General features: G+C 49.7%; 12 protein-coding genes across 12 annotated transcripts; 8 read left to right on the plus strand and 4 right to left on the minus strand.

Moving 5' to 3' along the window:
• Positions 1-169: 169 nt before the first annotated feature.
• Positions 170-1,926, plus strand: HO133_004568 (uncharacterized protein; the record flags this gene model as incomplete). Its single annotated transcript, XM_037295484.1, has 2 exons — positions 170-1,119; positions 1,167-1,926. 2 exons carry the CDS (start codon positions 170-172, stop codon positions 1,924-1,926), a joined length of 1,710 nt encoding a protein of 569 aa, XP_037157485.1.
• A 533-nt stretch (positions 1,927-2,459) lies between these two features.
• HO133_004569 (uncharacterized protein) lies at positions 2,460-4,160 on the plus strand (the record flags this gene model as incomplete). Its single annotated transcript, XM_037295485.1, has 2 exons — positions 2,460-2,474; positions 2,523-4,160. The coding sequence occupies 2 exons, from the start codon at positions 2,460-2,462 to the stop codon at positions 4,158-4,160; spliced, it is 1,653 nt and encodes a 550-aa protein (XP_037157486.1).
• A 246-nt stretch (positions 4,161-4,406) lies between these two features.
• Positions 4,407-6,606, minus strand: HO133_004570 (uncharacterized protein; the record flags this gene model as incomplete). Its single annotated transcript, XM_037295486.1, has 5 exons — positions 4,407-4,634; positions 4,689-5,672; positions 5,727-6,241; positions 6,294-6,356; positions 6,414-6,606. The coding sequence occupies 5 exons, from the start codon at positions 6,604-6,606 to the stop codon at positions 4,407-4,409; spliced, it is 1,983 nt and encodes a 660-aa protein (XP_037157487.1).
• Positions 6,607-7,052: 446 nt separating this feature from the next.
• HO133_004571 (uncharacterized protein) lies at positions 7,053-7,692 on the minus strand (the record flags this gene model as incomplete). Its single annotated transcript, XM_037295487.1, has 2 exons — positions 7,053-7,568; positions 7,624-7,692. The coding sequence occupies 2 exons, from the start codon at positions 7,690-7,692 to the stop codon at positions 7,053-7,055; spliced, it is 585 nt and encodes a 194-aa protein (XP_037157488.1).
• A 450-nt stretch (positions 7,693-8,142) lies between these two features.
• Positions 8,143-12,006, plus strand: HO133_004572 (uncharacterized protein; the record flags this gene model as incomplete). The annotated part of the gene is made up of 5 exons (XM_037295488.1): positions 8,143-8,307; positions 9,809-9,950; positions 10,006-10,049; positions 10,098-10,909; positions 10,968-12,006. 5 exons carry the CDS (start codon positions 8,143-8,145, stop codon positions 12,004-12,006), a joined length of 2,202 nt encoding a protein of 733 aa, XP_037157489.1.
• Positions 12,007-12,390: 384 nt separating this feature from the next.
• HO133_004573 (uncharacterized protein) lies at positions 12,391-13,666 on the minus strand (the record flags this gene model as incomplete). The annotated part of the gene is made up of 2 exons (XM_037295489.1): positions 12,391-13,229; positions 13,282-13,666. The coding sequence occupies 2 exons, from the start codon at positions 13,664-13,666 to the stop codon at positions 12,391-12,393; spliced, it is 1,224 nt and encodes a 407-aa protein (XP_037157490.1).
• A 167-nt stretch (positions 13,667-13,833) lies between these two features.
• Positions 13,834-14,736, plus strand: HO133_004574 (uncharacterized protein; the record flags this gene model as incomplete). Its single annotated transcript, XM_037295490.1, has 4 exons — positions 13,834-13,992; positions 14,045-14,063; positions 14,116-14,141; positions 14,197-14,736. 4 exons carry the CDS (start codon positions 13,834-13,836, stop codon positions 14,734-14,736), a joined length of 744 nt encoding a protein of 247 aa, XP_037157491.1.
• A 325-nt stretch (positions 14,737-15,061) lies between these two features.
• Positions 15,062-15,885, plus strand: HO133_004575 (uncharacterized protein; the record flags this gene model as incomplete). Its single annotated transcript, XM_037295491.1, has 4 exons — positions 15,062-15,102; positions 15,170-15,496; positions 15,680-15,799; positions 15,852-15,885. The coding sequence occupies 4 exons, from the start codon at positions 15,062-15,064 to the stop codon at positions 15,883-15,885; spliced, it is 522 nt and encodes a 173-aa protein (XP_037157492.1).
• Positions 15,886-16,946: 1,061 nt separating this feature from the next.
• On the minus strand, positions 16,947-18,196 carry HO133_004576 (uncharacterized protein; the record flags this gene model as incomplete). The annotated part of the gene is made up of 2 exons (XM_037295492.1): positions 16,947-17,611; positions 17,764-18,196. 2 exons carry the CDS (start codon positions 18,194-18,196, stop codon positions 16,947-16,949), a joined length of 1,098 nt encoding a protein of 365 aa, XP_037157493.1.
• Positions 18,197-18,732: 536 nt separating this feature from the next.
• Positions 18,733-20,305, plus strand: HO133_004577 (uncharacterized protein; the record flags this gene model as incomplete). Its single annotated transcript, XM_037295493.1, has 2 exons — positions 18,733-19,300; positions 19,635-20,305. 2 exons carry the CDS (start codon positions 18,733-18,735, stop codon positions 20,303-20,305), a joined length of 1,239 nt encoding a protein of 412 aa, XP_037157494.1.
• Positions 20,306-20,807: 502 nt separating this feature from the next.
• Positions 20,808-22,828, plus strand: HO133_004578 (uncharacterized protein; the record flags this gene model as incomplete). Its single annotated transcript, XM_037295494.1, has 4 exons — positions 20,808-21,308; positions 21,461-21,930; positions 22,012-22,058; positions 22,116-22,828. 4 exons carry the CDS (start codon positions 20,808-20,810, stop codon positions 22,826-22,828), a joined length of 1,731 nt encoding a protein of 576 aa, XP_037157495.1.
• A 369-nt stretch (positions 22,829-23,197) lies between these two features.
• On the plus strand, positions 23,198-25,002 carry HO133_004579 (uncharacterized protein; the record flags this gene model as incomplete). Its single annotated transcript, XM_037295495.1, has 2 exons — positions 23,198-23,327; positions 23,378-25,002. 2 exons carry the CDS (start codon positions 23,198-23,200, stop codon positions 25,000-25,002), a joined length of 1,755 nt encoding a protein of 584 aa, XP_037157496.1.
• Between the last annotated feature and the right edge of the window lie 455 nt (positions 25,003-25,457).

Genomic DNA, 25,457 nt, shown 5'->3' on the forward strand with positions numbered 1-25,457 from the left:
CTCACCTACTGCGACGGGACTAAATGGTGGGGTGCAGGTGTCGCTCTTGAAAGGCATCACCCCTCATAAACACGCATCATCTACCTGCTGTAAGCATGCATGTTACCTTCACAATCGCATTCCTAAGACAGCACTACAATTAGCACTATAACTACATTCAAGAGCTGACATGGTATCTCTACGCCAAAGCCGCCCTCGGTCCTTTGGCACCCAGCCCGGCTCCCTCACAGCAGCCCTTGCCTCATTCCGCCAACAAAACAGCAACATGCCAGATGTTACAGGCATCGCCGAATCCAGAGCGGAGTCTGTTCTGTCCGACGATAACCTTTCACCTAAGGCCTCAAGATCTTCTACCCAGGGATCATGCACTGCATCCGCGAATGGAGGTTCTCCGCTCCTGGATCCAAAGACGCCCGAGCTCTCCTCCCCAATGCCGAGCCCAAATCTACTATCCAGGAACGCGTCAACCTCAGACTTCAGCTCTTACCAGGAGGAATGGGAAACCCCTTTAGAGACTCTTACCGTGTTCGACCTCCTGGACAATCTTGCACTTCCTTCGCGACTTGAAAAATGGCAGACCAAATTATCGGCGCAGACCGAAAGAGTACGACGGCAACGTGAGAAGATCAAGTCGTCCACGTCCAACGCGAAGGACAGAGTGGTCGAGGAATGGCGAAGGCGTCTACCACCACCGGATGAGCAACTTGACAAGTACAGGAAACGCATGAGCGACTCCGTAAACCGTCTTGGTTCGAGGTGGCACGACACAAAAGCTGTGACAGCCCGAGAGAAGCTTTCCTTCATTGCTGGAGTGCTCAACATTTTCATAAGCGGATACCTAATTGGCGGGCACCCGGAATTGTTCTACATTTGGTTCACAGCACAGCTTTGCTACTTTATGCCAATTCGCTTCTATACTTACCACAAAAGGGGCTATCACTACTTCTTGGCGGACATGTGCTACTTCGTCAACCTTCTCTTACTTCTGACGATCTGGGTTGCACCGAGATCGAAAAGACTCTTCATAAGCACGTATTGCTTGGCATATGGAAACAATGCTGTCGCCATTGCAATGTGGAGAAACTCCATGGTGTTCCATTCTTTGGACAAGGTTACAAGGTTAGTGGATGCGCCGTAAAGCCAACTTCGTTTGCTAAACTCGACAGCCTGTTTATCCATATCATGCCACCAGTGACACTACATTGTCTGGTCCACCTCACTCCTCCAGAGATCCAGCTAGCACGCTTCCCAGGTATATATGCCATCACGCAAAGCTCCCCAGATAGCGCGGTGCACTATTCCCTATTAGGCATGATGGCCTGGTCATCCGTTCCATACGCCGTTTGGCAACTTTCGTATCACTTCTTCATTACTGTAAGGCGTCGAGAAAAGATTGCTGCAGGCCGTCCTACAAGCTTCACCTGGCTACGTAGATCTTATGCCAAAAGTTGGATCGGACGCTTAATACTGGGACTTCCTGAACAATTACAAGAACCCGCGTTCATGCTCACACAATACCTTTATGCCTTGGGAAGCATGCTACCATGCCCAGTATGGTTCTGGTATCGGTGGCCAAGCGCAATATTTCTGCTGTCACTATTTGTCTGGAGCATTTACAACGGAGCGACTTACTACATTGACGTCTTCGGAACCCGCTTTCAGAAAGAATTGGAGCAAATGAAGAAGGACGTTGCGAAATGGCAGACCAGCCCGGATGCTTTCAGCAGTCCTTTGATGACGCCAAAGGCGGAAGATGGCTCAGTAACACCGCAACAACAGCGGAGTACCGATGAAACAAGTGGCAAGAGTGGACACAAACGAAGTGAAAGCAGCAGCATCGATCAGATACCCATGCTTGACGCGCAGCATATACGATCTAGTGGAATGGAGAACGTTGCGGATGAAAGGGTTCGGGAGCGAAAGTAAGGTGTGCCGTCAGCAAATGTGCCTCGACGAAGATGATTCTTGGATCAAGCAGCGAGGCGTTGGAAGGATAGGCAGGTGATGCAGGTGGTTTGGAATATTCTTTGCAACATTTAACCGCAGTCCACCATGATACCCACTGCTTCGAAGCAATGTTTTCATCTCTCAGCTTGATAGACCTTAATGAAAGCCCTAAAATACAGATATGCGTTCCGTATACATTGAACATGCACATGCGAGAACACTTTGTGTTCGGCTGCAGGAGCCAAAAGAACGCTAGTCCGTTTGAGTACAGTCAAAACCAACCTTGTTTTCTTGGCTTCGAAGTCCTCGATAATCATCTTTATGCCGTGGGCAGAGCTCTCCTCCTCTGACTAGTTCTTTTCATGAATGTGGCATGCTTCGAGATACCCAATGGAAGCACCTAGCTGGGTGCTCTGTTGTGAAAGCATATCTGGTAACCTCATGACCGCAGAGGATCGAAAAGTTGAGAAGGGTCAACCGCCCAGCTCCTCAACCTTCCAGCTTGGCTAAAGATGACACGCAGGATTGTACGTTGAATGAGTCGACACTCTATATCCTTACTGATGTCTCGATAGGTCCGCACTTCCGTCCAGCTCGGCATCCTCACACTCATAATTCTCTTTCTTGTCTATGTCCTTGACAACCGCTTCAATGTCCTCCCAGACGCGATACACAACGCTCTTCCTGCTCACCATCCCGGTCTTGTCATCACTGACATAACGGTCGCGACCTGTTCTACACTGAACATCCTCTCGAGCTGCAAGCTAGACCCGGGGAAATGGCATCGAATAGAAAAGGATCTGTACCTGTCACACGGCTGGCTTACTCACGCCTTTTTGCACATTGAACGGAAGCGAGAGTCAGAGTTGACTGAGAAAGACCGAGTCATCCTGGATGTTCGGGTAGCGAGCTTGGATCCCGTCACCTCGGAAAAGGACCAGGGGGCCGAACGCTGGGAATCTCGCCCTGCAGGAATCTGGCTCAAGCGCACCTCCAAGCACCGCGAATCTGATAGCATCAACGCAGTAACCGCCGTCGATGTGCTTTTTGGCTCAGACGCTGTAGAAGCGCGTCCGGGATGGATGCTCGCTTCCCAAGCCCTCGTCCTCCCTAATGTTGGCGGCGAAAACCAAGAAGCTTACCTCAGTGTCCGCCGCGGCCCTCCAGCGAACGTGGAAAGGCCAACCCTCCACGTAAACAAAGATGGCAGATTCAAGGTCCTTCAAGTAGCCGACCTGCACCTCTCGACTGGTCCTGGGATCTGCCGCGATCCCGAACCTGCACTGCATAACGGCGGCAAATGTGACGCAGACCCTCGTACGCTCGCTTTCGTATCTTCAGTCCTGGACAGCGAACGCCCTGATCTCGTCGTTCTCTCTGGTGACCAGGTTAATGGCGAGACAGCAGCGGACGCTCAATCCGCGGTTTTCAAATTCGCTCATCTTTTGATAGACCGTAAGATTCCATTTGCAACTATCTTCGGAAATCACGATGACGAGGGTTCCCTTTCGCGTGAAGCTCTTATGCGGCTTACCCACTCGCTACCTTATTCACTTTCCGAATTCGGGCCCACGACTGTGGACGGTATAGGGAATTACTATATCGAAGTGCTTGCGCGCGGTACGTCTTCGCACTCCGCTCTCACTCTGTATCTGTTGGACACCCACGGCTACAGCCCTGACGAACGCCAATTCCGTGGCTACGACTGGCTCAAGAAGAGTCAGATAGATTGGTTTAAGACGACTAGTCTAGAGCTGAAAAATAGTGCTTCTCATCAGGGCTATACACATCATCATATGGACATGGCGTTCATACATATCCCGCTCCCTGAATACAGACTTGTTGATGACATTGTCTTGTCCACCGGAAACCAGCCCGAGAATCCCACAGCGCCAGGCTTCAATAGCGGTTTCAAAGACGCACTGGTTGAGGAAGGTGTATTAGCTGTCTCTTGTGGGCATGACCATGTGAACGACTATTGCTCGTTATCCAAGTCTGCAGACGACAAGCCGGAGCTGTGGATGTGCTATGCAGGAGGCAGTGGATTTGGAGGTTATGGTGGCTACGGAGGATATCATCGGCGGGTGAGAGTGTTTGAGTTCGACATGAACGAGGCCCGGATTGTGACGTGGAAGAGGGTTGAGTACGGGGAGACAGAGAAGCAGCTCGATAAGACGATTATTGTTGAGAGTGGAAGGGTGGTGGCTGCCTGAGAGTCAGTCAAAGCCCAAGGTAGAGTCACAATGTTGAATATGGTGGCGTTTTGAGACTACCGCCAGGCAGTCAGTCACACTTGTGTCGAAAAGAGCTTTGCCAAGAAATTTACTATGAACATTTCGCCATATATACGCCAAGCAAAGGACCTCTCCATGAAGTGTAGTTGTCTTAGTACTTCATTGGCAGGAATCAGCAGCTTTGGAGGGTTGCTCAAAGTCATTAAAATCTACATGAACCGAAACTTATTCCGCTTGCTCAGTTGTGGCAATAGCCGCGGCCCCATGCTCAACCTCACCATCCTCCCTTGATTCGCTCGTAATACTTTGTTGCGCTCGGTGCTGCTGTCCGCCCTCGGACTGCTCGTCGCTCGGCCGTAATGGTGCTGGAGCAACTGCAGGTGGTTTGAAAAAAGGTTCTCCGTCCTCGTCGGCGTCGAGCTGCATCAGGAAAGTCTCCCACAGCTCGATCAACTGAAGTCTTGGATTAAAAATAATATGAATCAGGAGCGCAGAGAGTGGACATACCTCCTTCTGCGCCTCAATGGCTCCCTCCAAAAATGTCTCCACCCCACTTTTGAAATCCTCTACTTTCTCTCGTTCAAACCTCTCCAGCTCTCCTCTCATAAGTCTCCCCATGTCCTCAAAAAGTAGTCTCGCCTGATGACTCCTCCTTTCCCCATCCCCGACATCAGCTTGTAATTGGTTCAACCGATCCTGCTGAGTCTTTCCGCTCCTCAATACTTTCTCTTGGGTAGCTCGACGCTTCTGAAGTTCTGCCTCGGCGCTGTGCCAGGAATGGAAGGACTTTTGGCGCTGGGCAAACGCAGTTTTGATGGACGCAATGAGACGAATATATTCGTCTACTGTGATGCCAAGCGTAAGCACATCCTGTTGGGCTTGACGTTCGTAAAGTTCGCGGATGCGAAGCTGTAGGTCCGATAGCCCTTCGAGAGGTGTGGAAAGGGACACGGAGAGTTCAACCGCAGAAAGCGCATGTAACGAAGCGGAGAAATCGCCTGCTGCTTCTGCGAGTGCTTTTCGCTGCGAGACTACTGCATCGATAGATTTCAGGAGAGCTTTCAATTGATTTTCGAGAGCGTCAAGGTAAATTTTCCGATCGTGGAACCAGTCGTCATGCTCGATAAACTTGCCGCCGGTGGTGCTGCCAAGTCCAAGAGAGCTGAACATTCCTTTGCTTTCGCCAAGGCCGGGTTCCTTGTGCTCTCGATGCTTGACATCCATATTGAACGCATCGCTTTCCAGGAATATTTTGAGGTCACCATCGTGCTGAAGTACTGGGTGGGCGGCTGTCTTGTTAAGCATCTTTTCCAAGGCAGATCTCCTCGACTCTACAAAGTTGCTGTCGAAACGACCGACGGCTTGCTTTTCTGGTGGCGGCGGGACCACGACTCCAGGATTACTGTTGTGCAACGAATTGTAAAGCCATAAGAAATCGCGGTAACGCCGGCTGACAGCAAATTCGGGCTGCTTGTATGCTTTTGAGGACGTCTATCATAGTTAGAAATGTGTCTCTCTAGATTGGCGGTGACGTTGAGCATATACCTTCGTCCGAACTTGGTAAACAATGTGACTGCTAGTCAAGTCTCCGATCTTGTGCGGATCACCAACTGTAATATCAAAACTGGGTCTTGCAGCCTGCTCGATACTAACGCTAGGCTGCGTTGACCTCCTTGAGTTCTCTATTCCCCCAGGAGCCGAATGGCCTTGCTGTGGGTATCTTTGTCTCGACGTCGTTGAGCTTCTGTCGTCATCCACGAGGTCTGCCGAGTCTATAATACCCTTGTTCACAGGCGGCTGCGACGAGGGTGTTGAGCGGGTATTGCGCGTGGGTAGTGTCTGCTCTTTGGATGGGGGTACAGGAGGTAGTTCGGGCTCTGAAAGATTGGAATTCTCGCCCAGTGGGCCGAGTGGTCCAAGAGAGTCCTCAATGGCTTCTAGGCGTGTAGCTTGTGCTCCGACCTTTCGTGGGGTCCGAGGGCCTCTGGCACTTGGGGATCTTGGCGTAGGAGTTGCCGAGAGAGAGGATGCCTGCGATTGTTTTGCTTTGGTTGCCGAGTCTGTGAAAACCCATGAGCCTGAGAATGAGGATGAATTGGCTATCAGACAGACCTTGTTCTACTCCTTCTGTAGCTTTGGTAAGATTGGTATTGGAGCTTGAACGTGAGGGAACATCTGCCTACTGTCAATTAAGATGGCAAATGGGACGATTGTCCTGGGATAATTACTTACCACCCCACGGCGAATCCTCAGCATCCATTGGTAGAAGAATCTTGGATATATTGGAGCTGATGTCAAGGTTAAAAAGGGTATCAGTTGTGTCGGTAGAGCATCGAGGTGCAGGAACTCTCTCGGCTTTTCCGACGCTTGGCTGAGCAGGGATTCGCTTCACCCGCATGTTCTCTTCGAAGACATCACGATCCATAATGGATGCTGATACAAAAGCAAGCTCATAAGTTTCCGAATTCTGATGAGTCTGATTATCAAGAAGTATCTGCTAATGATACAAGTGGTCTATGGAGTGAGTGAGAGAAAGAGAACTACAGCATCGCTACTTCCTCATTCACTGGAGGTGTCACAGAGCTTATCGCTAAAGCGCCAGCCGAACCGGATTTGGTGTTGTCTGAAGTGACTGCAACATTGCCCGCCGAAAATCCTTTGCCATACACAACGCGTTCGAATCGTCCTGGTAAAGGCATAGATGCTGGACCATCCCCATTCTTGCTGCTTTCGAAGATCCAAATATCTGGTGACCTGTGAAAACAAAGTGGCGGGCCGGTCCCCTCCATCGCTTGATGGCTTTCTGAAGGAGCCGTCAATAATCTCCATTTCTGTCCCGCTACCGTCCAGCTCTTATGATGCGGATGCATCCTATTTTTCGCCATCACCCTTGAGGAAGTCAAGTTCTCGATCCGCACCAGATTTTCTTTCTTCGAGCTTGGAAACGAACCTTTCAGCTTCTTCCCATAACTCTGCCTTCATCTCCTTTCCCACGTTGTCATTTCTGCTGTTAAGCCAACCTACGTCCAGATTACCGAGACCACCACCTGTAATGACTCCCTTGTTTCCCCCAGCCGTTCTCGATGATGATGCATTCGGAGGATTAGCCTGGGCAGCTAAAGGAACAGCCATACTTGTCGGTGGCTCCTTGGTGACTGCTTCAGCAGGCAGAACACCTGCCTCCTCAAGCGCGTAGATCTGGCGTCTAAGGTTCACATCTACCAAAGAAAGTAGAGTAAAGTATTGCGATGTCGCGGCAGTGAAGGACTCTCTTTGTTGTTCTATTGGTACGGGCTGGCTTGACAAGCTTTCTGCCGGTGCAATGGCCATGGGCTTTGTCAAAGCTTTGACGGCCAGACCTGCCGACTGCAGTAGCTTAGCAACATCCTACATTCAGTCTCAGTATGCATTCTTATATTACAGGTCCTTGCCAGCGCTTTACCTTGTCAATATTGTTTAAATGCTTGATGCGATCGCTAGCAGAGAAGATTGGGGGCTGGTCTGGGGACATGTTGTAGATTTAAACTGCCTTCAAAGCCTTTGTGTACGTCAATTTCATAAGGTGTCAAGGTAGATAGGTATTTACAGATTCTGACAGAAAAGTGTCACGATTCATGAAGATCAATCATCAGTGCTGTCACTTGCGCATTAAAAGTGCCTTGCATAAGTAAGGTAATGCCACCAATGCGGCTCAACCGTTGGGTTTAGCGTCCGAGCGGAAGGCAGGGTAGGCAGGATAACTTTAAATTGCTTCAACGTCTCCGTGCTTCGTCCTTCGTCCGTAGGTCCCTATCAGCTACTTTTCTTGTCTCATTTCTCTGCAACTATGTTGGTCCGACTCGAAATATCATGTTCCACGCCCTAATTTGGGACAACGGCCATGATATCACATACACCCCATAAAAAATATAGAGAATAATGTCTCCTGCATGAACGTCAATCATTCTTCGAAACCGTTATCATGTCAGGGCAGCCTTCAGGGAATCCCTCAGGACCTCGACCTACCGCCAACGGCGTCGGCGCCAGTGGCATGGCTTCATCCCAGCAGAGAACAGATCCTCAAGTAGGATCTAGCACGAGTAATGGACAATCCGGAAGCATGTCCCAGTCAAATCTGAACAGCATTGTAAGGCAAAAAATTTCATGCTTAGTTTTGCCTGCTTCACGTCTGTTAGGATCTATTGTTTGCCTTCCTTTTGTAAGCTCTGTCTCGGATTGCGACGGAAGCCTGTGGGTTTTCGGCGAAGACCGCCACCTTTCTCCCTCAACTGGAAGTTTCTCGGCTCGAAAATTGTAGAACAGACCTACTAGCGCGGTGCTTGGCATCAACACTCCATGTGCTAGCCGCGACTCCCACGCATGGACCCGCTTTCCATATCATGCTCTATTAATCAAACAACACCGCCCCTTCTAGCCCAGAACCTGTCTCTCCTAAGATGGCAAAGCCACGCACCAATCAACGTTCTATTGGTTGACCAGCCCGACCTCTACAATATCCGCGAAGGAGCGAGCGCATAGCATCATCCGAAGCACCTCAAACCTCTGCGCTCCAGCAAGCGTCTCTATCCGTACAGGCATCGGCACAAGGAGTCAATGTATCTCTGCTAGCTGCCTCGGGAAGACAAGCCGGATCTCTTGCCTCGAGCGAGTGTAACACTCGTTCATCGCGCAAGCGAAGAGACGCCGAAGGAAAGCCTGGTATGGAAGTATCCTCGGACTTTCAGCAGCGCGGTAAGCGAGCGGCCATGGGCAGTCACAGCCCGTCCGCCAGTGTTGATCTGTCAACGCAATCCCGTCGATGCTCAGAACCACCTTCTATTCTTGATCCTTGGCGGGAGCCTTCTCCAGAAGAGTATCGAAGCATATACGACGATCTAGACGCGCCAAACCCTGTGCAGCAGCCCAATTCTTACCGGCCTTATCATCAGTTGGAGTACGAGGCTCAAGGCTTGTTGCGCGACGTCACGGATCCGCGACTGGGGCCTCCATACAGACCTTCTCCGGTTAGCTCACCAGCAATTCGAGGTACACGATCAGGAGTGTCCACCGATTCTGCTGGCGTTAGCTACACAGGAACAGGCCAAAACGGTCACTCTTCATTCAGAAATCAAGATCCTAGGCGACTTGCCGCTATGAGCAACCAAACTTCTAATAGACAAACTCTTAGACAATATGGACGGGCGGTCAAAGAAGGTCTTGTCTCATTCGGCTTGGGCACCTATAAGCATGCCGTCGGCAATCATACACTGGATCTCCAAGAAGCGAGCTCGCCCAGGAACCCATCCAAGCACTACTCAAACCAAGAAGATATCAGTCCAAAGCCTAGGCCGACAAATGTTATGCATCCTGTGTCGGTGTTGATCGATGATGAAGTGGTGTGTAATCGGGATCGCACACAAATTCACCACACCTTAAAGAGCTCGGTCCATTCGGCTCTTGGCTAGCTTTAGTTTCATACGTTTGCCTTCTTGCCTCTGTGCCGACGGGAGTCAATCCCCAGACTCTTTGTCACTCTTTTTCGCTTAAACTACACCTCTTTAGCACAGACTTACTACCATGTCTTGACGTCTCTTCTGCCTATTCAATCTCAGCACGTCAAAGAAATGGGCGCTGATGTGGACTCTCAGGTCATTGAATATCTATCAAAAAAGGGCTATAGCAAGACAGAGTCTATGCTGAGGCAAGAGTCTGCGAATCAAGACGTTGAGGGTAGACCCGTCAACACCAAGGCTGAAGAGACTGGGGGAGCCAAATACGGAAAAGCTTTTGGTGAGCGCCATGTGTTGTCCCATGGTCTTGAGTATCCTACTGAACTTCGTCCAAGGGTTGATGCAATCGTGGATCGAAGAGAGCCTCGACATTTACAAAGTAAGGTGAAAGTTGAGCTTGGCCTTGCACCCACTGACAACCTCCTAGCCTGATCTTAGACGTCTACTCTGGCCGATCTTCGTCTACTCATTCCTCAACCTCGCATCAGACTTTTTTCCAAAGGACAGCGGCCATTTCTTCGAGTCGTTCAAGTCAGGATTTGGGAAAGAGCACGAGGACGATCTGCGAGCGCTTCAGCCTATCTCAATGCCTGAGCATGTCCTCAACAACGACACTGCAAAGATCTATCGCAGCAATAAGTATCGAATCACACTCAGCCAGGTGGCGTTCTTGAACCTCGTTCAATTCTTGGAGTCGAAGGAAAAGGATGGAGGGGCCGTCATAGTAGGAGTGATACAGAGCTACCTACAGGTTATAACCATCGACCGCGTTGCAGACGATCAAAATAGTCTTGCAAGACTGCTCAAACGGGCGAGAGCCAACGAGGATTACCCGGCTGAAGATGAAGGGATTCCGGGTCACAATCCTGGATCCGCGAATGTAGACAGAAGCGCTGGTTCAACTGTCTTGACACGATTGAAGCTTGGGCATATGCCTCTGGAGTCAGATTTGATGGGTGACGTTCGTGCAGAACTAGACGAAGAAGATGCGAAGAATCCTCCCTTCACAGGGCAAGACTCGCTTATTCAACACTTTGAGCAGCGGATCAAACGGGAAGAAAGTGAAGACGCACCTACTCGCAGCGAGTTGCAACTACCGCCATCTATCGCCCGCGACGTCGCAATGGAGGTTCAAAAGGTCAAAGAAGACCGCGATCGATTCAAGATTGAAGGAAGGACTGGAGGCGTGGGCCCTGGTGTCAGTGTCACAATGTTCACGTTCCACAACACATACGACAGGTAGTCGCCCGTTTCTCACTCTGCATGAAGGCTCTACTGACACGCAAACGTGTCTCAGTATCAACTGCTTGGACTTCTCTGAAGACAATATGCTCGTAGCTGCAGGTATGAGCGAATCTTACATTCGTGTTTGGAGCCTTGACGGCAAAGCTTTACCAACAACAGTCCAACCTGGGTCTACGGAACAGCCACCATCTGCGTCTCGCCGTCTGATAGGTCATTCGGGACCTGTATATGCTGTTTCATTCTCGCCGTCTATCGCTTCATCGAATCCTCACGCTCCTTCTACCAACTCGAAACACCTTCTCTCCTGTTCGGCTGATAAATCCGTACGCCTCTGGTCGCTTGAGGCATGGACTTGTCTTGTCGTTTACAAGGGTCACGATTATCCAGTGTGGGACGTGAAATGGGGCCCATTCGGTCTCTACTTCCTGACTGGCTCACTCGATAGAACATGTCGCTTGTGGAGGACGGACCATATCGAGGATCTCCGGATGTTTGTTGGTCATGATAAGGATGTAGATACTGTATGCTTCCACCCAAACAGCGCCTATGTCTTTACTGGAAGCAGTGACAGGATTGTTCGTATGTGGGCGGTTGCAAACGGGTACCCTGTGCGCATGTTTACAGGTCATACCGGCAACATCACAGCCTTGGCTTGTAGTCCTAATGGCAAGATGCTCGCTTCTGCTGATGACGCAGGCACCATCATCCTCTGGGATCTTGGTCCAGGAAAGCTAAAGAAGCGAATGCGTGGCCACGGCAAAGGAGGAATCTGGTCATTAAGCTGGAGTGTGGAATCAACCGTCCTTGCTTCCGGAGGCGCAGACGGTACGGTCCGCCTCTGGGACATTGCGATTGGGAACGATGCAAGTGGGCAGGGCAGGGTCATTGGGGAAGGAGGTGTTGGACAGAAGATTGATGGAAATGCCGCGCAAATGCAGGCTGTGGCCGGCGCGGGCACGAAGAAGAAGGGAAAAGATGTGGTGGTCACGTCGGATCAGATCAGTGCATTTCCAACTAAAAAGAGCCCAGTGTACAAGGTCCGATTCACTAGACAGAATCTTGTGGTTGCCGGAGGGGCATTTCTGAGCTGAACAGTACGGACGGCCTTTAGTGCTGAAGGCTGCAAAAAAAAAGAAGAAGAAAAAACGCATTTATTCGGACGCCTAGGATTGCAGGGTAGGGCGTTGAACCCGGATCAATGGTATCATCCGTTGAGTTTTTGCATTGATCTTACGGCTTGCATCAATGTCTTGACTTGAGCTCTTGTACATACTACAACCGTCGAAATTCTTTCATGTTCAAATGCCTTTGTATTTCAGTCTCTCGATGCGGTAGAGTGAAGGTCTCTGAGATCCCGGACATCTTTGACCGTGAAAATATTGACCAGAGCGGACTATTCCTAGTAAATTTTCCATCATCCACCATTCAAACCTACCGCGAAGCTTAATTATCAGGCCAAAATTATCTATCGACGCTTATCCGTATATTCGATCCTGAGCAGTGTAGCCCAACAGCTTCCACAGTTCTAATTGCACCTTCACCGTGGTACGCTTCAATTTGATGACTGCAAACTGGTCACCATAGTGATCAGGCTGGCTTTCTTGCAAGGCGTTGAGTTGACTGGGGCCGAGCAGGGCGGCTAGGTTGTAGTATGGTACGTAGCGGGTTCTGTGGTAATGCATCGCGTAAGGTGGTGGCCCTGTTTCTCTAACGTTGAATGGCGTTGCATCGCTAGTCGACGATTTGTCATGGATCGAAATTTCGGCGTCTTTCCTTAGCCATAGCACGGCGGCAACTTGACCGTGCTTATTGATGTTATCATAACTCTTGCACGGAGCAATATAAGCTGCCGGCCTTGAGGCAAGATATGATAATGTCTCTGATACGTTTCTTCGGAGAATTTCAAGAACAAAGATATCCATGTCTTCGCGCCAGACTATCTCGGACAATCTGACGCTGGGGTCCTGTCTCCAACGATAGGGCATCAGTCTATTGTAATGAGGAGGTGTAAGGCTCGAGACGTGCGCGAGGACTTGGCGGGTTGCAAGGAAGTGTGTGCTTGATAATGTACGCATGGGGCTTTCCATAGTCGTTGATGCGTCGGGCTCCAGAAAAGACGGTGGGATCCCTTCGGGATTTCCATTGGGTATCTTGCCATCGCTAGGATTGGACACTACTTGTGTTGAGAGCTTTGGAAGATGCCATGGTGCCCCAGTTTTTGGGTGTGTCGAGACACCAAAGGGAATCTGGAAGTAGCTTGGCAGTCGAAGGCCTGTTAGGACGCATAGTCGAGGTGGAGTCGCTAGTGCAATGGCTGCAATCCTTGTTAGCTTTATGCTTTGTCCCAGAGATCAATGCATGTATACCATAAGGATTTTTCTGCAGCTTCAATTGGAATGGTGAGGGATCTCCGGATGGAAGGGGTTTCACTGCTCTGTGACGAATTCGAGCAGCCACGAGACCCGGATCTGTCAACGGTGACTGAGGTAATCGATGTATACGAGTAGCAAGAGGCGATGCTGCTTGTGGGAGAAAATCGTCCTTTTGTGAGTCAAGGCCATCCGAGTTGGTTTGAGCAGTCGCTGTAGAGGTAGCGTTTTCCTTGTCCTGATGAATGATGTCCAAAAGCTCGGCGTTGCTCAGTTGCTTCACAGCTGGATTTCGAGAGACAATTCGTCGTAATGTTCTTAGACCACGATGATCCCATGATCGTAGGATCGGTATGCGCCTTGTTGGGAAGCATTTTCTCATCACCTCTGGTGAGTGCTCCGAGAGAAAGGTGGAAAAGTGTTTGCGGAGAGCAATTTCCCCGGCGGCGGAAGATTTTTGACCACGTCAGACCTCTCGCGACACCAAGCTCGACTACCTAAATGAAGCTTCCCTTTCCCTCTCATCCCTAGCTCTTACTGATGTTCATTATGATTGTGTTCAATATTTGCAGAGCACCGATATCCCCAATTCTAAGTGCTGCTGCCCTTCGAAATGCCTATAGGCTAGGTTTAAGACGCTTCTCCGGCCATGCTGGATCACAACCGTCGCGAGCATGGACGCCAACACCCTATGTTACTGAGACCATTGTAGGTCTTCCTCACCGCTTCGGAGATCGATACAAGCATACTGACTAGCTAGGGAGGTGGTTGGCGTACTCGTAAAGCCATAACCCTACACGATCAATTGCCAATAGCTGACGTTCTAAAAAGATGACATCTTCTCGAGGCTGCTAATGGTTTGTTCCTAGTATTTATTTCTCAATTGCCGCCTGCTCACTGTTTACGCTCTAGGAACGCATCATCTGCCTCAACGGTGCAGTCGATGAGACCGTATCCGCTTCCATTGTAGCACAACTGCTCTTCCTGGAAGCGGATTCTCCAGAAAAACCCATCAGTCTCTACATCAATACACCTGGCGGCTCTGTTACGGCTGGGTTGGCAATTTATGACACAATGACATACATTTCGTCTCCTGTCACCACCACTTGTGTGGGTCAAGCGGCATCCATGGGCTCTTTACTCCTGTGCGGCGGTGCACCAGGCAAGCGCTTTTGTTTGCCGCATTCAAGTGTCATGGTTCATCAGCCAAGCGGAGGATATTTCGGGCAGGCGAGCGATATTGCGATCCACGCAAAGGAAATTTTGAGGGTCCGGCGCCAGCTGAATGAGATCTACCAGAGGCATTTGACGCGGCCGCATAGCTTAGATGAGATCGAGAGGCTAATGGAGAGGGACAAGTTTATGGGAGCGGAGGAAGCTCTGGAGATGGGCATCATTGATGAGATTTTGGATAAGAGGAATAAAGAGGAAGAGCAAAAGAATGAAAGATAGATCTAGAGCACAGCATAAGCTGTAGCCTGCTTGGCCAACTCCTCTCCAGGCATGTTTCATTGGTTAAATGCTCTTCAACGATTGCAGTGTCTCAATGACTTCCAAAAGCAGACCTTACCACCCGGGTCTTCAACAAAGTGAAGCACAAGAAAAACTTGGTACTTTAGGTCGCTCCTTTTACATCTCTCTTTGTATGAGTAGAGATACGCTAGTGTTTCGATACCGGTCCGAGAGTAACACCGCTTCTAAGACAAGTAAGGGATTTGAAGAGCAGCAATTGTCACTTCTCTCCACATCTCATTCATATTAGATTTTCTTTCCAGATATGTCGGACTACGGCGGCGATGGTGACGACGCTGACGATGGGTTAGTTCCGTTCATTTTGCGCTCCAACTTTCCCCGTCCTAGTCCCCACTAAATGCTTTCTTTACAGCTACGATCCCTATGAGCCAACTTACGACGACGACGAACCCTTCTCTCCTCAAGACCCTGACGATGTCGAAAATCCCAACGCGCAAACCCCCGCCCCAGGAGGTACGGAGGATCCAGACGCTCTAATACCCGTGACGAACGGCGTTGGGGGAGCGGTCGTGGAGATAAATGGCGGAGGTGGAGATGTAAATCAACATCAACAAGGAAAAAAGAACGCGGTGCTGGGATTGAAGGCAAAGAAAATACCAGAGCATGAGAGATCGACGACGCCATACATGACTAAGTATGAGAGGGCGAGGGTGTTGGGGACGAGAGCGTTACAAATTAGGTTTGCTCTTCTCCATCCCAGCGACTCAGAGAGTCTTTGGAGTAGCCATGGTCCAGCTAGTGGATTGAGCTGCATCGAGTGGTTCCAAGGGAATGCTCCCGTGGGTTGCGGCCAAGATTGATGCAGTAGACACAGCTGCGCAGAAGAATCGAATCATGACTGCTGACCCAACATGATTTACAGCATGAATGCGCCTGTCCTAGTCGATCTCGAAGGAGAGACGGATCCGTTACAAATTGCTATCAAGGAGCTACGGGAGAAGAAGATACCTTTGGTCGTCAGACGGTATTTACCCGACGGAAAGTATGAAACTTCCTTGTTATTCCATTGCCATTCTGGGATTGACATCTTCTAGGTATGAAGACTGGACATGCGAAGAGTTGTTGTGAGATGTTTGGAGCATGGCGATTCTAGTGGCGTTACTTTCTATGGCAATTGGACATGCATGCATTGCGCAAGGCGCATAGCAAATGAATCCGCGTGTTGCTTTACAGCTACTAATGGGCCTTGAAGATACCCAAAAACCGGTCAAGATCCATTTTCTAGGCCATCTCATCGCTTGCTTAACTTTTCGAAGCTTATTTAGCCTGCTCGTTGTACATACCATCGTCACAGGCCCTACTTTGAGTTGTAGGGCTACGGCAACAGATGGCTTTACCAAACGTCTTGACCGCGGAGTCTTCAATGGACTTTGCAGCATTATACTCTTCACATTACGATCCCACCATTCGGCATTCCCACCTACTCATGCCCTTGTGTCTTCCCGCTGAATACTCTCGAAGACTTCTTGACCCTTGAGTCTGAACACCAAATCCGCCTCACATTCTTGAATGATGACCGCAGCTGCGTGCTCTCTTTGCACAATTTGACTGAACCTTCCGCCGGTGGGGACTAGGGACGCCTGGCCCAAACGATGGCTAAGATGGTGATTTACAGGGTCATTAACCAATTGCCAGATATGGTAGAGCTGTTGGAGATAACGAATAATTCATGGCGCATGCAAGGTGAACACGGACATGGTGTCCGCACTTTGCCTTTTCCAAAAACCAGTAGAACGGCTACGATACGCAACTGGTTGGGTGCCGGTGCCGACGATTTGCATGCTAATTCATATATATAAGGAACACCCATTGCCTAGAGACATCGCCTGTGCTTTTGCTTAGCATCTCCGCATGGACCCCAAATGCAGCAGTGGCGCATGTGACAGCTTATTCAGAATTGAAGTGATCTAAAGGTAGGCTCCAAGCAATTGTGACCTCACTGTCCTGCACTTAATTGCGAGGCCAAGATGGCAACACAGCATCGCCCGCATCAATTTCACTTACCACAGCCTTGAGCTCCTAAAAGATGTATATCATGAGTTGCGAGGCTTGAGAGGCCTGAACGGATGCTGAGAGCGGCTGCCTTTAGCTGTTCGAGACAGAAATTGGCGTATCTCCGGCATAAGAAGTTAGTAGTGGCGTAGATTATCAACGACTTCAGGCAGTAATTGATCTGCGCTTTCGTTGCATCGAACTCCCAATTCGCCCTCGTTGGCTGTTTCCAGACCTGCGTAAAAGCTTTCTTCTCCTCTGACCCCTCCTAGATTCAGGATGCCTATTGGCAAATGTCGTTCCTTCGCCCTTTTTACCAGTCTCCATGCTGAATAGGTGGCTAGACTGCTTCCGACGACTAGAAGACGGCTGGCTTTGTCTATGGCTCTCTCGGCTGCGGTTCTGATATCTGAGGCAATGGACTCCCCAAACATAACGACGGCAGGCTTCAGGACGCCAGCGTTTGAGGTAGGCGACCAAGCGCCGTCATCATCGACCTCGACCGAAGCTCTTGTACCGTCCGCCAAGGCTGGGGGACTTGCGAGACATGTAGGGCAGGCAGGATACCTGAAGGTTGTGTATGGGGCATTCGGTACATCCACGTCTCCGTCAGGGTTACTCTTAAGCCCTCTTGCCTTTCGCTCCCCAGGGTTCTCCGAGTTCAACGCTCCAGTTGCCAACATCTCTTCCAGAAATGTTGCCCACTGCGGATTCAACGAGGATAGCGAATTCTGAAAATCGCTCCTGGGAAGCTGATTGTGACAATGAATGCAGACCAAGGAACGTAGATAACCGTGGAGCTCTATAGTCGGCAAGTCAGGGTGTGCCATGGAATGGAAAGAATCTACATCTGGAGAGCACCGATTGAATTAGCTGCTGCTGAAGACGTTCCAAATCAAATATGCTCCTGCAGCGATTTGATAGGATGTGTAAACATATGCACAAGGCACCCACTTTGCGTAATCACGCTGCTAACCAGTCCCAGCTTGCCCAGATCTTTCACTGCATTATGTGCGACGTTAGGCCTCGCTTTGTGCAGATTGGTCCATCCCAGAAAACTTCTTGCCCAATAACGTTTCCGAGCTTCGTGGTTGCTGGTGAATTCATTGTAGTAGATGGGTCTATATGTTCTATTCAAAGTGTATGTGCCTCCCGTGCCACGGTAGTCAGCTAAGCCGGAGGCGACGGATATTCCAGCTCCTGTAAGCAGCACCGTCTTTGTAGAAGCTTTGTCGACGGAAGAAAGGTGAGCATTCGGCAAAACCTGAGGAGAAAGAAACCTGGTCAAGGCATGTCTAGCACCTGTCGGAGTATTGGCAAATCCAGGGATGATTGTCGGAGGAGGTAAGGGCCCAGTGTAGGGTATTCGCATCAAAGGTTTCTTCATAAAGAGACATTGATGCAGGTGTTGGAGGAAATGAGATTGTTCAAGAAAATGAAGTGATCATGCATCTATGGATCTTCGGATACAGACAAGAGAAAGGCGGAGGCTGAAAGCAATCGCCGGCCTGGTGGGGCCTTTTGCGATAATAATTATTTGGGCCACTAAAGTTGTAGGCAGATTATTCAGATTATTGAGGGCATTGTTACGAAGAGATACTGCCGCACTCAGTTGTCCGTCCACATGTGCTCGTCTGTACCAAGCGTATAGGCCGAGTAACATCTGACGCTCACCCTGGAGGTAGCGTCCAAAGTGCTGCTCTCATGCCGCTTCCTCGAGCCTGGAAAAGCTTCGAGGCGCGTGCTCATTTCACCCAATTTCTCTCCCCTAAATTGAGTTGCCGAGTCTTGGTCAGGACAAATCGCCGTCACACGCAGATTCCATTGAATTCTGTTGTCATACTATCTTCCTCTACCACTTACCACACCCGCTCTCTGTTATATTCTTCGAGTAACCACTTCCGCCATCGTCTAAGGCCCATGATGACTTCCACAACCCTGGCGCGCCCGCACAGCGGCCACTCGCATCAGCACCATCATCATGATAATACGTACCTTGTCTCTACAAACAAAAAGGACGCCGGTGTCCGTATTACGCGAATTGGTCTTTACGTCAATTTTTGCATGGCTATAGGCAAGGGTCTCGGCGGCTACTTCTTGAACTCACAATCCCTCATCGCCGATGCCTTCCACTCTCTCACAGACCTTGTCTCCGACTTTTTGACACTGGCAACGGTGTCTTGGTCGCTGAAGCCTCCAACTTCTAGATTTCCTAGCGGATATGGCAAAATCGAAAGCTTGGGATCGCTAGGTGTCAGTAGCCTGTTACTTGCAGGTGGCATTGGTTTGGGGTGGCATTCGTGTGAATTATTATACTCGCAATTCTTCCTCGATGCTGCCTCTTCAATGGCAGTACATGGCCATAGTCATGGTGGTGGAGTTTTTGGACATTCGCATAGCCACAACCCAGCAGATATGGGAATCCCCAACGTTCATGCAGCCTGGATTGCTGGTGGCTCTATAATAGTCAAGGAGTATCTTTATCGTGCCAGTAAGTCAAGCCCAAAATTTCGGAAGGTTGCATTTCCCCCAACGCTTCGTCGGTTTGTCAAATCTCATTGCCAGGAGTATTCGAATTTTGCCTTTCACCTTTATTCAGTAGCACTGCACTTCTAAGACGACGTCTCAAAACTACGCATATCATCAGATCACTACTCTCCCTTCTCGTAACGAGCTCCTATGAGAAGCACAGCTCCAGTTGCAGTAGTCCCGCTCATCTCGTTGCATCAAGTGATATTACTTACTCACGTTGATGGAAGCGAGCCCATTTATTGGAGCAACAGCTATCTGTGATGCAGACAGTGGCTAACATCGTTTATCTGCAGCTATGAAAATTGCAAAGGAGCGCAAATCCTCCGTCCTAGCTTCAAATGCCGTCCACCACCGAATAGACTCGCTGACCAGTATTGTCGCTCTCGTTGCTATTGTCGGTTCCCACGTGTTGGACAATGTCTCATGGCTCGATCCCATCGGAGGTCTTGTCGTTTCAATGATGGTTATCAGAGCTGGCTGGGGCAACACTGGTTCTGCCCTACTTGAGTTAGCAGACGTTGGCGTCGCAGAGGAAATCAAGGTTTCTGTTCGAACAACCGCTTCAAAGGCACTAGGAGAAGACCGTTTTGGATCTGGTAGAGTCATGGGCAACCAAATCGAAGTTCGAGATGTGCAAGGGGTTAAAGGGGGACAGAACTATCTGATGAACGTTGAGCTCGCCGTGCCAGGAGAATGGACAGTGCAAGAGACGCGTCTCGTAGAAGACGCGGTCCGAGAGAGGGTTGGTTCAAAAGTTAGAGGTGTACGCAGAATCAGAGTCAGATTTGTGGCCAGAAGCGACGAAGCGCCAGATTTTGCCGACGAGTTCATTGGTGCAGACGTCTCTTCAAGCAGCCCGGAGCCAGACGACCTCGACCACACTGACAGCCACTCTCACAATCACACCATCGACCACACCCATGACAAGGCTTTATCCAATGGTGATGCAAAAAAAAGGAGTTGATAATGTTTTGTTCGGATTTGACGGGAGGGAGATACATGAAATTACAGTAGCTCTCTCACCCTCTATTGCCAAAGCTTGGGAACTTTGCATAGCTACGGCGAAATGGGATGACTGGATATGCCGCTTGATCCCGGTTGAATGCGCACATCCTATAAGCGATTTTGACAGGCCGGTAAACGGAACTAAAAATAAATGACCGGGAATGACTCATTAAATTCAAGGTCTCAATCGCAATACGCCTTTTTTCTTCAACTTGCTACTCGTACAAATGACCCAAAAGGTCATACAAAGTCTTATTCACTCCCTTCTCTATTGATCATTGCTGCCGTTTTCGCCGGAGTATGTTCGTTCCTCTGAGACTAAACAAACGTCATTTCATTTCGCGCCAAACGGCTTTGCTGGATCGCGGAAATCACACGGTCACACCTGCTACTAAAGTAAAGTGTCTTATGAACTATTGCGCTTACGACCGCGTTTCCAACAAACTATCGCATTGGGAACAATGATCGACGAGAGCCCTCTTTACCTGGGCTTCGACCTTTCAACTCAGCAGCTGAAAGGGATTGCGATCACCTCCGACCTCAAGGTTGCTTATGAAGCAGTTTTCGATTTTGATGCGGATGCTACTGGCTTTGGCATCAAGAACGGTGTACTTACCAATGAAGCGGAGCGCGAAGTTTATGCTCCCGTTACCATGTGGCTGCAGGCTATCGACGCGGTTTTGCAGAGACTGCAAGACAAAGGGATTGACTTTGGCAGAGTGAGAGGGATATCGGGCGCAGGGCAGCAGCACGGCAGTGTTTACTGGAGTGAAGACGGCGAGCATGCTTTGCAAAACCTGCATGAGGGCAAATCGCTGGAGGCACAACTACACCATGCGTTCTCTTACCCCTACAGCCCCAATTGGCAGGATAGTAGTACGCAAAAGCAATGCGACTCGTTTGACCGACATCTTGGGGACGAGGTTCAATTAGCCCTACATACCGGTAGCAAGGCTCATCATGTAAGAAGAAGTTTATTTCCCCGATCCACGGCAAATAGCTCCATGTTCCCATTGCAAGTGAAATATTCGACCCAGTATAAGGAATGAAAGCTTTCACTCTGTTTTGTGTGAATGGTACATTCGTTCAGTCTTGGCTGATTTAAGAGTCGCAGCGTTTTACAGGTCCTCAAATCTTGCGATTCAGATCTAAACACCCCGACGCGTACTCAAAGACTTCTCGTATTTCACTGGTGTCCTCCTTTCTTGCCTCGGTATTTGTCGGCAAAATAGCTCCCATCGATATCGCAGACGTCTGTGGCATGAACCTATTTGACATCAAGGCAGGTAGCTACAATCAGAAGTTGATGGCCTTAGCCGCTGGTCCCTCCGACCTTGAAAGCAAATTGGGCCACGTACCGGAAGACGGAGGAGGTAGTTTTGGTGAGGTCCAAAAATACTTTGTTCGACGTTATGGCTTCAATCCGTCATGTACGATAGCCCCGTTCACTGGCGACAACCCCTCGACTATCCTTGCATTACCTCTTCGGCCTCTTGACGCAATCGTTTCGCTCGGCACTTCGACTACTTTCCTGATGTCAACGCCTCACTATAAACCAGACCCAGCTGTACACTTTATGAATCAGTAAGCACCTTACCAGAGTTGTGTTTTCCCCTTTCATACAATTTTTCTATTAAGAGAGACGCTGACTCCGGAATGGTATAGCCCTACTACATCTGGTCTTTATATGTTCATGCTATGCTATAAGAATGGTCTGCCCCTTTCGGTTATTCCGTGCCTCCCGACAACCTCGTTCTAACGTTAGTCAGGGGGCCTTGCGCGGGAACAAATCCGGGATGCTCTTCCACCGAGCCCTCCTGGTATTTCAGACCGATGGTCACTCTTCAACTATCATGCTACGCATACTCGCCCTCTCGGCGCTTCTATTGAGAGCTCTCCGGCAAAGATAGCCCTCTATTTCCCTCGGCCTGAGATTGTCCCGAACGTCCAGGCTGGTATATACAGGTTCACTTACACTAGTCAACAACCAACCGTCTCTTCTCCATCCGCATGGAAACTTCCCGAAGACGACTGCCGAGCCATCCTCGAATCTCAGTTGCTATCTTTGCGCCTACGAAGCCGTGGAATCGTAGCTCCCCCATCTCCAAACCCCCAAAATGTTCCAGCTCAGCCTAGGAGAGTCTATCTTGTCGGAGGTGGCAGCCGAAATACCGCCATCGCAAAGCTCGCAGGAGAAATCCTGGGCGGCGTAGAGGGGGTCTATCGCCTCGACGTAGGTGGGAATGCATGTGCACTTGGAAGCGCATATAAAGCTGTCTGGGCCGTGGAAAGAAAACCAGGAGAGACCTTTGAGGACTTGATCGGTAGTAGATGGAGAGAGGATGATTTTGTTGAGAAGATAGCCGATGGCTATCAGGAAGAGATATATCGAATGTATGAGAAAGGGGTTGACGGATTGGAGGCTGTTGAAAAAAGTGTGCTGGAGGAGCAGGCAAGCACTACGGGCGCTGGGCAGGTTTGACACCTTTTCCAGCTCCCTTTGGCGCTCCAGTCTATGCAGCAGTAGTTTATTCTCTTGGCCGTGGACCCTGTAATGAGACGGCATTTTCGAGATCCACAATTCTCCTTAGACATCGGCATTTCTTAACCCCAAATTGACAGCCTTTATGAGGTACCTTGTGGTGATATCTTCATACCAATTACAGGATAAGAGCATCGGGCCAAAGAACAACAAGATTACGGTAAGCACACACGCACATAAAGTAATTAGAGCCGTGCAGCGCTAGTGGACCGACAGCGCCAAGATTTCCTCGCACACGCCGAATCTTAGCTGTTAGCCTGTTGTAGACCCACACGCTCTATTTCGCAACGACGCTGACAAGATGTGAACATGGACGCTCTACCGATCTTTGATGCTGGCGGCATCGAGCTACCCCTCCGTGGCATCAAGCGGAAGGCTATGTCTACAATCAGCGAAAGTGCGAAAAGGGCCCGAGGAAACAACACGCCCACCGACTACGGTTCGCTCAGCAATGGCTCCCATCATAGCAAATACTGACTGATCGTCTAGGCTCCGACGCTTCCGATTATAACTCGGACTCTTCTTGTGATGTGGACGGAGACAACTTCCTCATCAGCAGTGTTGCAACACCATTGACCCCCCTTTCTCCCAAAGCATCCCCTCGGCATCCCTCCGATCTTCTCAAAATTCACCGCTGCACATACGAGGGTTGCGACAAGTCTTTCAATCGTCCTGCGAAACTAGCTCAGCACGTTAGATCTCACACCAACACTCGACCGTTCGTATGTCCTCATGCATTGTGCACCAAGGATTTTCTCCGAGAATCTCATCTGAAGCACCACGTCAAATCAGCGCATTCGAATGTCCGTGAATACATATGTGAATGGGAAGGCTGTGGCAAAAGCTTCGTTACGGCAACGCGATTGAAGAGGCACCATGCAGCTCATGAGGGCAGGGAGAAGTTCAGATGTACAGTGGGTGGTTGCGGTCAAACCTTCCGGAAGCACGGGACGCTGCAAAAACATATTCTGACCGTCCACGAAGGAAAGAAGCCTTTCATCTGCGAAGTATTGGACTTTGATGGAATCGAATGTGGAGTGGGCTTTGACACTGAAGGGCAAATGAAGTCTCATACTGGAAGAGTCCATGAAAGCAATAGCTTCTTGTGTACTATATGCTCGCCGGAATGTCGAAGTACCACCGGCGACCCAATCCCAGACAAACGAGAGGCATCATTTTCAACACACGCAGCGTTACGAGAGCATGTAGAAAGCGAGCATCCTCCGGCATGCGCGGAGTGTGGACAAGTGTGCAAATCGTTGCGGGACCTCAAGAGTCACCTTGAAGTACTTCATGGAGGCTTTGATGTCAACGATTTGATGACTCATTTCTGCCCTGAACAAGGATGTGGGCGAGGCTTCACGAAGAAGGGCAATCTCAGTATGCATATTCAGATCAGTCATAATCAGAATCGATTCGTTTGTGGTGGAATTGATCCGTCAACGTTGAGTCAAGTCGCAAATTGGGACGGATCGAATTCTTGTGGCAAACCTTTGACGACAAAGGCCAGTTTAGAAGAACACATACGCACTGCTCATCAAGGTCTCGCACCGTCTCGCAAAACCAAGAGACAGACCAAGCATGGAGTTTCCGATGAGCCCGCTCGGAAGCATCAAGTGTCTGTCCTCACACGACTTACAGGCGCTGGCTATAAAGAAGAAAGTGGAAGATATATTCCCTGCCTGGTGCTAGGCTGTAGTCACCGCTTCTTGAGAGAGTATGATCTGGAAATCCACTTGCAGTCTCGTCATGGTTTAGCAGACCTCGGGGTCCGGAAGCTGCTGATGGATCAGGAAGGACTCTGCAGTCGGCAGACTCTGCAGGGAACTTCAACATATGCAACGAAGCAGGATGTTGATGCTGAGAGGGTTCTTGATATGCAATTTGACGATGACGTCGGCGTGGTCGATCATGAGGAAACTCCGAGGGTAGGAGCTTCGAAGGGTGGTGATTTCTGGCTTGCGGGGCGTTCACATCACGACGTAGGAGAAAGTGGCGAATGGTTACGTGATGAGCTAGAGATGCGGTGTTTGATTGATGAAGGCCTCACAATGGAAAGGTACGAAACGGTCGATGGTCAAGAGGTAGATGTTATTGATCCGACACTTCGATGAGGGGCCGGGGTGTCTTACATGCTCACTGGCCTCAGATTAGCTATAGCTTTACCACATACACATTAGCCCAAAAGACTTATATGATTCTATAGTACTCTTTCCTCCCACAAATTCGTGGATTGCGGTTAGCGGCTCATGTGTACACTCAAATTTTTGACTTCGCCAACCGTCATTCTCGCGTGACAATCTTTAGTCAATAAAACATACATTAATCAAATCTCTATTATCAACAACAGTTATCATTCGTATACTTTTGGCCTAGAATCCTGAGCTCTACATATTTGAACGTCCTCAATCCTGTTACCCTATAAGAAGTCTGCCTCAAAAGCGGACAACACCTGCCTCTATGACTCGGTAGCACATTCCAGGGGTTTTACCAGTGAGACTGGCCGGCAGCTTGGACAGGAGACTCTATCGTGCGTAGAGGCCTTCTTGGCCTCTTAGTGTTTCTTGAG

This window comes from Letharia lupina (assembly GCF_014066315.1).
Source record: "Letharia lupina isolate WasteWater1 chromosome Unknown contig_2, whole genome shotgun sequence".
NCBI lineage: Eukaryota > Fungi > Ascomycota > Lecanoromycetes > Lecanorales > Parmeliaceae > Letharia > Letharia lupina.